The 10,856-nt window shown below is 37.8% G+C and overlaps 2 protein-coding genes across 2 annotated transcripts; both read left to right on the top strand.

Annotated features, from left to right (window-relative positions):
• Nucleotides 1-2,869: 2,869 nt before the first annotated feature.
• Nucleotides 2,870-3,808, top strand: LOC308565566 (olfactory receptor 5J3-like; the record flags this gene model as incomplete). Its single annotated transcript, XM_081154881.1, has 1 exon — nucleotides 2,870-3,808. The coding sequence occupies one exon, from the start codon at nucleotides 2,870-2,872 to the stop codon at nucleotides 3,806-3,808; it is 939 nt and encodes a 312-aa protein (XP_081011007.1).
• A 6,085-nt stretch (nucleotides 3,809-9,893) lies between these two features.
• LOC308565567 (olfactory receptor 5J3-like) lies at nucleotides 9,894-10,856 on the top strand (the record flags this gene model as incomplete). Its single annotated transcript, XM_081154882.1, has 1 exon — nucleotides 9,894-10,856. The coding sequence occupies one exon, from the start codon at nucleotides 9,894-9,896 to the stop codon at nucleotides 10,854-10,856; it is 963 nt and encodes a 320-aa protein (XP_081011008.1).

Raw genomic sequence — 10,856 nt, forward strand, 5'->3', positions numbered from 1 at the left:
TTCCCCTGATGTGATGTTCCCATTACACTAAGGGGCCTTGCAGAAAAAAACGTGTGCCAGTAAGAAACACACTAATGTCCCTTCACCTCTGAAGTTGTTTTTAACTGAGGTTATTTTCAGGTTATGAAACTTTGATTCTGTATTTTACAATCTGGTTTTATTAACAAGCTTTTCTTATGGCATTAAAAAAAGTATCATTAAAAACACCCAAAGGGAAAGATGCTAATGATCCATCCTGTGGACACCTGAGATTCCATCCACACCAGGAGACACAGTGTGCGTTCCCAAAAGAAAAGACAGCAAGCATAAAAATCCCCACTCTCAGCCTTAAGTGCTTGAAGGATCCTGAAATGGTGGTCGATTGTAGATACTCTGCTTAGTGTTGACTTTTCTGAGCCCTGAGTATGTTTAGTAGCAGTTATGAGGGTTTATTTAAGCTTTTGACATTTCCTGTTGTCTCCACACTAAAAGAATCTGTTACCAGCTGTCATGATTTCAGTACTTTCCCAGGAGCCAGCCAATTCCTAACCTATGGTGTATTTATCTTTCTACTGTTCTCTTATTTTGTAAAAAAGGGCAGTATTTATGTAATATCTGTATTTAATATTTATGCATGTATATTCGTGGTATTTAATATTTGGTTTATATAGAATCTAAAGCTACTTGTGTATTTATGAAAAATTTCAGATATTCTATGGAAAGTGGGATATCTGAGAACTATAATGTATTTCAAAAAATTGTTTCTTTCCAATCTTATAAAACAATAATTTTTTGAAATATTTTACATATAATTTAATTTTATGATTCCAATGGTGATATTTTTAGAATTATTTTCTATTTTCCCTGATGTAATATTTCCAGTTACACTAAGGGGACCTGCAGAAAAAAACGTGTTCCATTAAGAAACACACTAATGTCCCTTCACCTCTAAGGTTGTTTTTAATTGAGGTTATTTTCAGGTTATGAAACTTTGATTCTGTATTTTACAATCTGGTCCATTAACATGGTTTTCTTATGGCATTAAAAAAAGTATCATTAAAAAACCCCCCAAAATTGTTTTCACTTTCAACAAGTTATTCCCTCTTTTCCTTGGATACAGTTGGACTCGGATTCATTGCTTTTACCAAAGTGGCTGATCTTAACTATAGACAGGATCTAATTTACAATCTCCGTCTGCAAGGGATGAGCTTATATACTCATAGAATGAAGATTTTCATTTTGCTTTAGAAATACCCTGAAGATTGCATCCCAAGCTTACCCATATGCTGACCTCAGTGGACTTCAAGTTCCATGAGAGCCCAACTCATGTATCCTTCTTGAGGGGTCTGATGCCTCACAGGGTGCCTGGCATGAATAGCATGGTTGTTTTTGGAAGCCACCAATTTCAGGTGAGTTGTCACAGAGCCATAGGATAGTAATACACCATACAGTAGAGCATCTGCCAGCTCTGACTATTCACCTCTCCTCCTTTACTTTTCTTCACAACACTTATCAGTGTCTATCAATAAGTATCTATTTATTTCTTTAATAAAATGCAAGCTCCTTAAAAGCATGACATTTTCCTCATTCACTGTGTCATCTCTAGCAAATATAATAACATTTCTTGGCACAGAGTGCTAAGTAATATGTATTGACTGAATGGATGAAGCTATACATGAATGACCTGATTTATCAATATTTAACCATGAATGTTGTTGAATTAGTATTATGTCATGTCAAAAACCAAATGAAATGAAGTAGCAGCCTATATTTTTGAAAGGAGATTGTACTTGATACAGTTAAGTCAGGGTAGCTATAGTTTTGGTCCCTCATAGTTACACCTTTCCTCTCTTCATTGGGTTTTGTGTTCGTTGTTTAAATGCAGATAAGATCCCAACTGTGTGAGGGTGAAGTTATAGAAATACGAAAGGAAAGAGTGATCAAGTTAAATTGCACTGCTTTGCTTTGATTGGCCTTAATATTAAACAGCAAGTGAAAAGACTCTTGCACCTGTTTTCCTGACTCAAGTCTTTAGAGAGCACAGTCATTGATCTTCCAAGGGGGGAATCTGAGCAGAAGGTTGAAGGAGAAGAGTTTTGATGTTTGAGATTTTGAAAGGAAGAGGGGTGAATACTATGGAAGTCAGTTTCATGAGTAAACTGGGTGTGAAAAAATCAGAAGAGCTTAGACACAGGATAAAGAAAAAGTTGCTGTCATGGAAGGCCAATCAGTTTGTAGCTCATAAAAGCACAGGATGTTTAAATACCATAGAATCAGTCAGAGGACTGGCTCGAGGCATGTCTGGGTGCGCATGTCAGTTTTAACAATTGATAGATTCATGATCTAAGAGTTTCTTATCCCAGTTCTTTTATAGGTTTTTTTAATCCCAATTTCTTTATTGTTTAAAGTATTGCAGGTGTCCCCCTTTTCCCCCCAATGAACCCCTCCACCAGGCAACCCCCCCCCCAGGTCTCTACACTATTGTGTCTATAGGTCATATATGCATGCATCTAAATTCTTTGATTAGTCCCCCCCATCCCTACCCCCACCTTCCCTCTGAACTTTGACTGCTCCACAGTTCCTATGTGTCTGCATCTATCTTGTTCATCAGTTTATTTTGTTCATTAGATCCCACCAATTTTACGTTGTGGAAACTGAGAATCAGGGAATAAAATCATCTCTAGTTCCAGTAGGGAGAATCACTGCAGATGGATTATCAGGCAAACAGAAGGTCCACTGCTGAAGTTGATTTCTTTTCTTCACCTAACTACAGTGTAAAGCTATGCTCCTTGCTATATGGATGTTGGATCATGGAGGAAATCATCATTTATTTTCCATCTGAGTGACACCATTTTGTTCTACAGCTAAAGAGCTAGATAAACCTGCAAGCATGGCAGGCGGGAATCACACAGGGGTGACAGAATTCCTTCTGGTAGGTTTAACTGAAAATCCTAATCTGCAGATTCCTCTCTTTGTGCTTTTCTCCCTTATTTATTTAATCACTCTGACAGGTAATGGGGGGATGATCATCTTGATCTGGTTCAATGCCCACCTTCATACTCCCATGTACTTCTTTCTTAGCAACCTGTCTTTTTGTGATATCTGCTACTCTACTGTCTTGGCTCCTAAGATGCTGGTCAATTTCCTGTCAGTATATAAATCCAGCACTTTTGCTGGCTGTCTTCTGCAGTGTTTCCTCTTTGCAGTCTATGGAACCACCGAAGGCATCCTCCTGTCTATGATGGCTTATGACCGCTATGTAGCAATAGCCAACCCCTTGCTGTATACAGTCATTGTGACCCAAAGGGTTTGTATTGGGATGGTCCTTGTGTCTTACTCGGGTGGGCTCATTAACTCACTGACACACACAATAGGCTTGTTGAAACTTGACTTCTGTGGTCCTAACATTGTGAATCATTATTTCTGTGACATCCCCCCTCTTCTGAAGCTCTCTTGTTCTGATGCACATAACAATGAGATGCTGCTTTTGATATTCTCTGGGGTCATTGGGGTGCTTGCTTTGACCACCATCATGCTCTCTTACATCCGCATTATCATTGCCATCCAGAGAATTCGCTCAGCAGAGGGGAGGCGCAAAGCCTTCTCCACTTGTGCCTCCCACCTGACCACCGTGACCTTATTCTACGGGTCTGCAACCTTCAGCTACATCCAGCCAAGCTCTCAGTATTCCTTGGACCAGGAGAAGGTCTCTGCTGTCTTTTACACTTTGGTGATCCCCATGCTAAACCCAGTGATTTATAGCCTAAGAAACAAGGATGTGAGAGTTGCAGCGAAAAGGTCAATATGGGGGAAAGGAATTTCAGCTTGAGTCCGTCTTGTCTATGGCTTTTTATCATGACATTAACCAACATATAGAGAGTTTCTTTAAAATTGTGTAGATGATACATGGTCACAAACAGAACTGCAATAAGATGTTCTCATTCAATATGATAAATGAATGATAGTTAACTAATCTTGCAAATTTGTATTTTTCTTGTATTTCAACTGTAAGTTTAAAATGTCTCAAAATAAATGGTTAGGAAAACCATTCAAACTGCTTACAAAATGATAGAATGTTTTTCTAAATGGATGGAGTAGCTTGTCATTAAATCAGTAGTTTCGCAAAAATAACAAGAAAAGCAAGATAAATACAGATGTTATTGTTTGATAAAATGGAGTAGCTAGCTATTTCAGGAAAAGAGGACTGGAGTGGTTTAGAACTCAGAGAGGTGTAATCATGGAGAGGTGAGCTGACTCTTATCTCACTGGTTTGGGGCACTCTTGACAATGGAGGCCTATGGTGCATGGAGAGCTCAGCAAGCTCTCAGATGCATCAGTAGAGCTTTTGGCAGGTACTTTGCAGGTTTCATCACATATGGTTGTATTTCCTTTCAGGGCATTAGTCATATGGTGAGCCTAAGCAGCCCTGGGCTGCCACATGGCTGGAGATAGCTATAGGGATAAAGAGACAATGGGTGATAGATGATAAATAGATAGATGATAGATATAGAGAGTTAGATGACAGATTGATAGGTAGGTAGATAGATAGATAGATAGATAGATAGATAGATAGATAGATGATAGATAGATAGATAAATAGATAGGTAATAGGTAATAGGTACAGGGACAGAATTAAATGGAGACTTCTGAAATCAGGCAAGAACTTTGTGGTATCCCAAACAGTATAAATATTAAATATTGTGATCTGCCAAAAGGAAGACCTACTGATTCTGAACTTGTGCCCTGTGACTGCTCTGGGGGAAAGAAAACCGTAGAGCTGTATGTTAGCAGTTATGTAGGCTCAAAGAGGTACTGTATTATATAGAAGCTTAAACACACAGCTGTTCTTTCCCACAGGATATTGGAACAAAGGGGGTGGGTGGAGGGTGTAAAGAGATGATTTGGGCCTCAGAGGCAGGTTGGAGACTCTTGTACTCTTGCTCTGCTTAGAGGACTCACAGTCCTGCTAGAGGGTGTCAGCAGCAATTCCTTTGTCGGTGTCCTCAAAGCATTTCCCAGACTCTGATCCTGCATTGCATCAGGCACAGAAGTGGTATAATTTTTTTTTCTGAATCACAAGAAGATTCACACTTTAGAGATTCAGCCTTAGCTGGAAAGATAGAGTGAAATCTCTGAGACATCTGTAATACTTTCAACAATAAAGATTTTAAAAATAATCTCTGTGGCCCTAGGTGCTTGGTTGACTATGTCCACCAAAGGTAAAGGCCTGGATCAAACACAAGGCAGCCCTTCAAGGCATTTTCTGTGATTTGAAGATGTATAAGGGAATCGGCTAATTTTAATTCTTTACAGAGTTCAAACTGAATTTACTGCAGTGTTTAAGGGCTAGAGTTCGAGCTAGAGACAGAGAGAGAGAGAGGGGGGGGCAGAGAGAGAGTCAGAGAGAGAGAGAGAAGGAGAGAGATGGCCCCTCTTCACATCTTTTCTGAGCTATGAGTATGTTTGTGTTATGCCATTTTAGAGAGAAAGTGAAACCTTTCTCCATGGAGAGTAATGTCATCTCCAGTTTTACAAACCTTTCCCCTTTTACGGAAGTTACTGAGGTGACCCTCAGATGCAAAGAGTCAGAAAGTATAGGAAAGAGCAGGACAAGCACAGAACATGACGGGACCACAGAGGAGCTTCATGTTGGACAGAGACAAAGAGTTTAAAACATTCTATGGTTAACACATTGTAGAAAATAGAAGAAAATGTTAGAAGAATGGTTATAGGTGAAATATTTCAGGATATTATTAAATAAATTTAATCAGAAACCTTCTATTATTTGCTTCTGTGAATTTGCTATTTGAGAAACTTCTAGGTGTAATGACACAGTATTTGTAGTTTTGTGACTGGCTTATTTCACTTAGCACAATGCCCTCCAGGTTAACCCAGATTATCACAAAGGTCAGGATTTCACTTTTTTTTAAGGCCGAATAATACTCTATTGTATGAATATACCACCTTTTCTTTAACAGTTCACCTGATGAATGGCAGGCATTTGGGTTGTTTCCATACCTTGGCTATTGTTAATACTTTTGCATGGGACATGGGAGTGTAACTGAATGGGGGGCAGCTATAGAGGGGAAGAAGCAGATGGAGCTATTGTTCCAAGGTTATAAAGTTTCAGTTATGCAAGATGAGTAGTCCTAGAGAGGTGCTGTATAACATATAAAACATATACTGCTCATAGTTTTAAATACTGGTTTGTGTACTTAAAAATGTGTTGAAAGGTGAGACCACATATTTAGTGTTCCTAGAACAAGAAAACACAACAGAGGCAGGAGCAAACTCTGAGTGGTGATGCCTATATCTATTGCCTTGATTGTGGTGATGCTTTCACTGGTGTATATATACGTCCAAGTTCACCAAATTCTATGTATTAAATAGGTGGTGTTTTTTGTACATTAATGATATCCATTAAAGCTGTTTTAAAAAACAGAAACAAATTATATTCTGAGAAAAAAGTGCACAAAAGCTGAAAATAAGAAGTCAAAAGAAGAATTTAGAGCATATCAGACAAAGCATAAAACAGGATTAATAATCTCACACACAAGCCAATACATAGCATCTAAAGCGCAGAGAGAAGACAAACATTAGAGGGTAAAGCAGAGCATAGGAGACATATGTGATCCTATCAAATGATGTGAAATATGTGTTACTGTTCCAGGAAAAAAAAAGAGAATAGATACTATATATATTTTAAGATGAAGGGACTAATTTTTATTCAGAACTGATAAATCTTCAATAGTCATATTCAAGAAGGCAGAATATCCAAAGTGGGTACACAGAGCAATACACAGATCTTGTAACATAGAAACACACACCTGAAACCTGTATGTTCATATTAACCATTGTTGTCCTAATAACTTTAATAAGGTATTAACAGATTAATTGTAGCCCTATAAGTGTTCTAAATATCAATATTTTTACTTACCATGAGTTTTTTGGTAATAAAGCCATTAGGTCTTAATTTGAGAATACATTTGACTATCTAATGAATGGTATGAGGCCATTATCAAGAAATATATGCTTTTAAACATGGTATTGCAAAGAGCTTCAAAGGATTAATAGTCCTATAAAGTATAGACTATCTGCTCGGTAGTTTCTGAGTGTAATGGTTTGTTTTTCTTTACAACTGAGTTTCTACAGACATTTATAATGTTTATTCATATCATTTTTTCTTTTATATTAAATTTATTGGGGTGACACTGGTTAATAAAGTCATATCCATTTTTCAGGCGTACGATTCAGTAATACACCATCTGTATAATGTATTTGCGTTCACCACCCAGTCAAGTCTCCTTCCAGCACCATTGAACTCCCTTTACCCTCTTCTGTCTCCCCACACCCTCCTTTCTCTCTGCTAATCACCATAGTGTTTTCTGTGTCTATGAGTTTTTTATTTTTACTTTTTGCTTAATCTTACTTCACTTTCTTACCCAGCCTCCCAACTGTGGTCCCCTCTATGAGTCAATCTAGCTCGGAGTTTCTAAAAGCAGCACTGTTGACATTTTGGGCCAATACTTCTCTTTGGGGGGTGCGGGTGGGGTGATGAGAAGTCAATGCTGCACATTTTAGGGAGTTTAGCAGCATCCCTCGTCTCTACTCACTAGATGCTAGTAGCATTCTCCCTATTTATGACAACCAAAATGTGTCCAAACACTGCCAAACGTCCCTCAGAGGCAGAATTACCCCAAGGAGAGAATCACTAAACTTGCTCAACACTATTTTTTTGACCCCATGGCATTAGAGTGAGGTCATTGCCTGAACATGTCAGAATAATAATGTGATAAGAACATCTCAGCTGTGATTTTATTAATTTTGTTTTGCATTATTTCTGTAATTTCTATGCATTTCTAAGATCTATTTTGATAATACTCATAAACAGAGAAAGTTAACACATAATTTCAGTAAACAAAACATAAAATTAAAGGTTAATATCTTTAATGAAATAAACCACAATTGAGAATAAATTAAAATAAAGTATGATATTTGTGACAATTACATGTATTAAATTTAGTTTTCAGTTTCTGTCAATGAGGAGGGATAATGCTGAAGTGCTACATCACATTTCAGTCATAAAAGGAATGCAATACACAAACTTAGAATACTAAAACTGGTGTTTCCCCTGTAAAAATATGTGCATTTAATTCAAGTCATAAATAAAGCCTATTTGATAACTCTATTTCTTAATGTTATTGACACTGAGCACTGGAGGACATGGACAAATGAGTTTTATGGCATGAGTTGAATAATTTTTTTCTACTGACATCAGACAAAATAACATGTAGATCATTTTAAAGAACATATTAAATATTTATCTTGAAGGAAATACATTCATAAATATTTTTCTCAGAATATAAAATATTATGTTGATACACATAAGATAAAATTTGCCACATGGATGGCATAAAGATAGAGATCAGGAGTGAGTATTGGTTGAGAATTAAACTTTCCCTTAGCTGCAAACACTGTGATGTGTGGTGGTGAAAACATGCCATATAACCAATACATTGCTATTAGTTCTAATCAAGCGTCTGCTCTTATGATATGTAATATCTTCCATTTGCATCTAAAGACATGCTAATGTTCTATCAGTATTTTCACAACTGTGTAATGATGTCATAATTCTTTAAATTTTGTACAATATTTGTATTGAACCTGAGACATCACGATTTTTTTAATCTCTCTGTATTATAATTTAAAATCCTAAAACGTGCTAATGAATTAGCAACAGAACTGAACAAAACCATCCATTACCCTTTCCAAACATAGTATAATGTGAATATTATTTGGATGATTGAAGAGAACTCAATATAAAATTATGTATAAAGCTAATAAAACTATGTGAAATATATGCAAATCTCCACACTGTCCACAGCGCTATGATGCCTGTTCAACTGATTTGTTAGAGAGAAGGAAAGCAAACATTTAAATAGGAATACTCCCAAAGGAGAGCATACAACTCAATGAATTCTCTCTCTCTGTGCATAAGCATAAAACTTTAATGTGAATGATTGTTAAAAGTTTTTTAGTATGACATCATGCGTATCTATTGAGAAGACCAGCTACTCTGATTAGTTCCAGTCCCAAGAGACCAGAAAAGATTCTGATGATCCCTCCTGTGGACACCTGAGGTTCCACCCTCACGGTGAGACACGCTCTGTGTCCCCAAAAGAAAAGACCGTACAAAAAATCCCCACTCTCAGTGATGTTATTTAAGGTTCCTGAAAATGCGGCCTTCTCTAGATATTCTGCTGGATCTTGACTTCTCTGAGCTGTATGTTTAGGGAGTGGCAATGGGGGTTTATTTAAGCTTTTGCCATTTCCTGTTGTCTCTACACTAAAAGAATCTGTTACCAGCTGTTACGGTTTCAGCGCTGTTCCCACACAGCCAGGCAATTTCCTAACCTGTGGTGTATTTATCATTCAAATGTTCTTCTCATTTTCAAAAAAGGGCTATATTTACATAATATCTGAATTTAATACTTGTGGGTGTCAGAGTGTGTGTATTTTTATGGCATTTAATATTTGGTTTACATGGAATCTAAAGCTACTTGTGCATTTATGGAAAATTTCAGATATTTTGAATACCTTAGAATGAGACAGAGGCCTGGCACGAGGCATATCTGGGTGCGCAGGTCAGTTTTAACAATGAATAGATTCATGATCTGAAGAGTTTTTATCCCAATTTTATGCTGTGCGAACTGAGAAGCCGGAGGGAAATATTTTCTAGTTCTAATAGGGAGAAACACTAACTTCACTGCTAAAATTCATTTCTTTTCTTCATCTAACTACAGGGTAAACCTAAATACTCCTTGCTATATGGATCATGGAAGGAATCAACATTTATTTTTCATCTAAGTGATATCATTTATTCTGCAATTGAAGAGCTAGATAAACCTGCAAGCATGGCAGGCGGGAATCACACAGGGGTGACAGAATTCCTTCTGGTAGGTTTAACTGAAAATCCTAATCTGCAGATTCCTCTCTTTGTGCTTTTCTCCCTTATTTATTTAATCACTCTGACAGGTAATGGGGGGATGATCATCTTGATCTGGTTCAATGCCCACCTTCATTCGCCCATGTACTTCTTTCTTAGCAACCTGTCTTTTTGTGATATCTGCTACTCTACAGTCTTGGCTCCTAAGATGCTGATCAATTTCCTATCAAAACACAGGTCCAGCACGTTTGCTGGCTGTCTTCTGCAGAGTTTCTTCTTTGCAGTCTATGTAACCACAGAAGGCATCCTCCTGTCTATGATGGCTTATGACCGCTATGCAGCAATAGCCAACCCCTTGCTGTATACAGTCATTATGACCCAAAGGGTTTGTATTGGGATGGTCCTTGTGTCTTACTCGGGTGGGCTCATTAACTCACTGACACACACAGTAGGCCTGTTCAAACTTGACTTCTGTGGTCCTAACATTGTGAATCATTATTTCTGTGACATCCCCCCTCTTCTGAAGCTCTCTTGTTCTGATGCACATAACAATGAGATGCTGCTTTTGATATTCTCTGGGATCATTGGGATGCTTACTCTGATCACCATAGTGCTCTCTTACATCCGCATCATCATTGCCATCCAGAGAATTCGCTCAGCGGAGGGGAGGCGCAAAGCCTTCTCCACTTGTGCCTCCCACCTGACCACTGTGATCTTATTCTATGGGTCTGTAACATTTAGCTACATCCAGCCAAGCTCTCAGTATTCCCTGGACCAGGAGAAGGTCTCTGCTGTGTTTTACACTTTGGTGATCCCCATGCTAAACCCAGTGATTTATAGCCTAAGAAACAAAGATGTGAGAGATGCAGTGAAAAGGTCAATATGGGGGAAAGGAACTTCAACTGAGTCGGTCTTGTCTATGGCTTTTTAA

The sequence above is a fragment of the Miniopterus schreibersii genome, assembly GCF_964146895.1.
Source record: "Miniopterus schreibersii genome assembly, chromosome: 12".
Taxonomy (NCBI): Eukaryota; Metazoa; Chordata; class Mammalia; order Chiroptera; family Miniopteridae; genus Miniopterus; species Miniopterus schreibersii.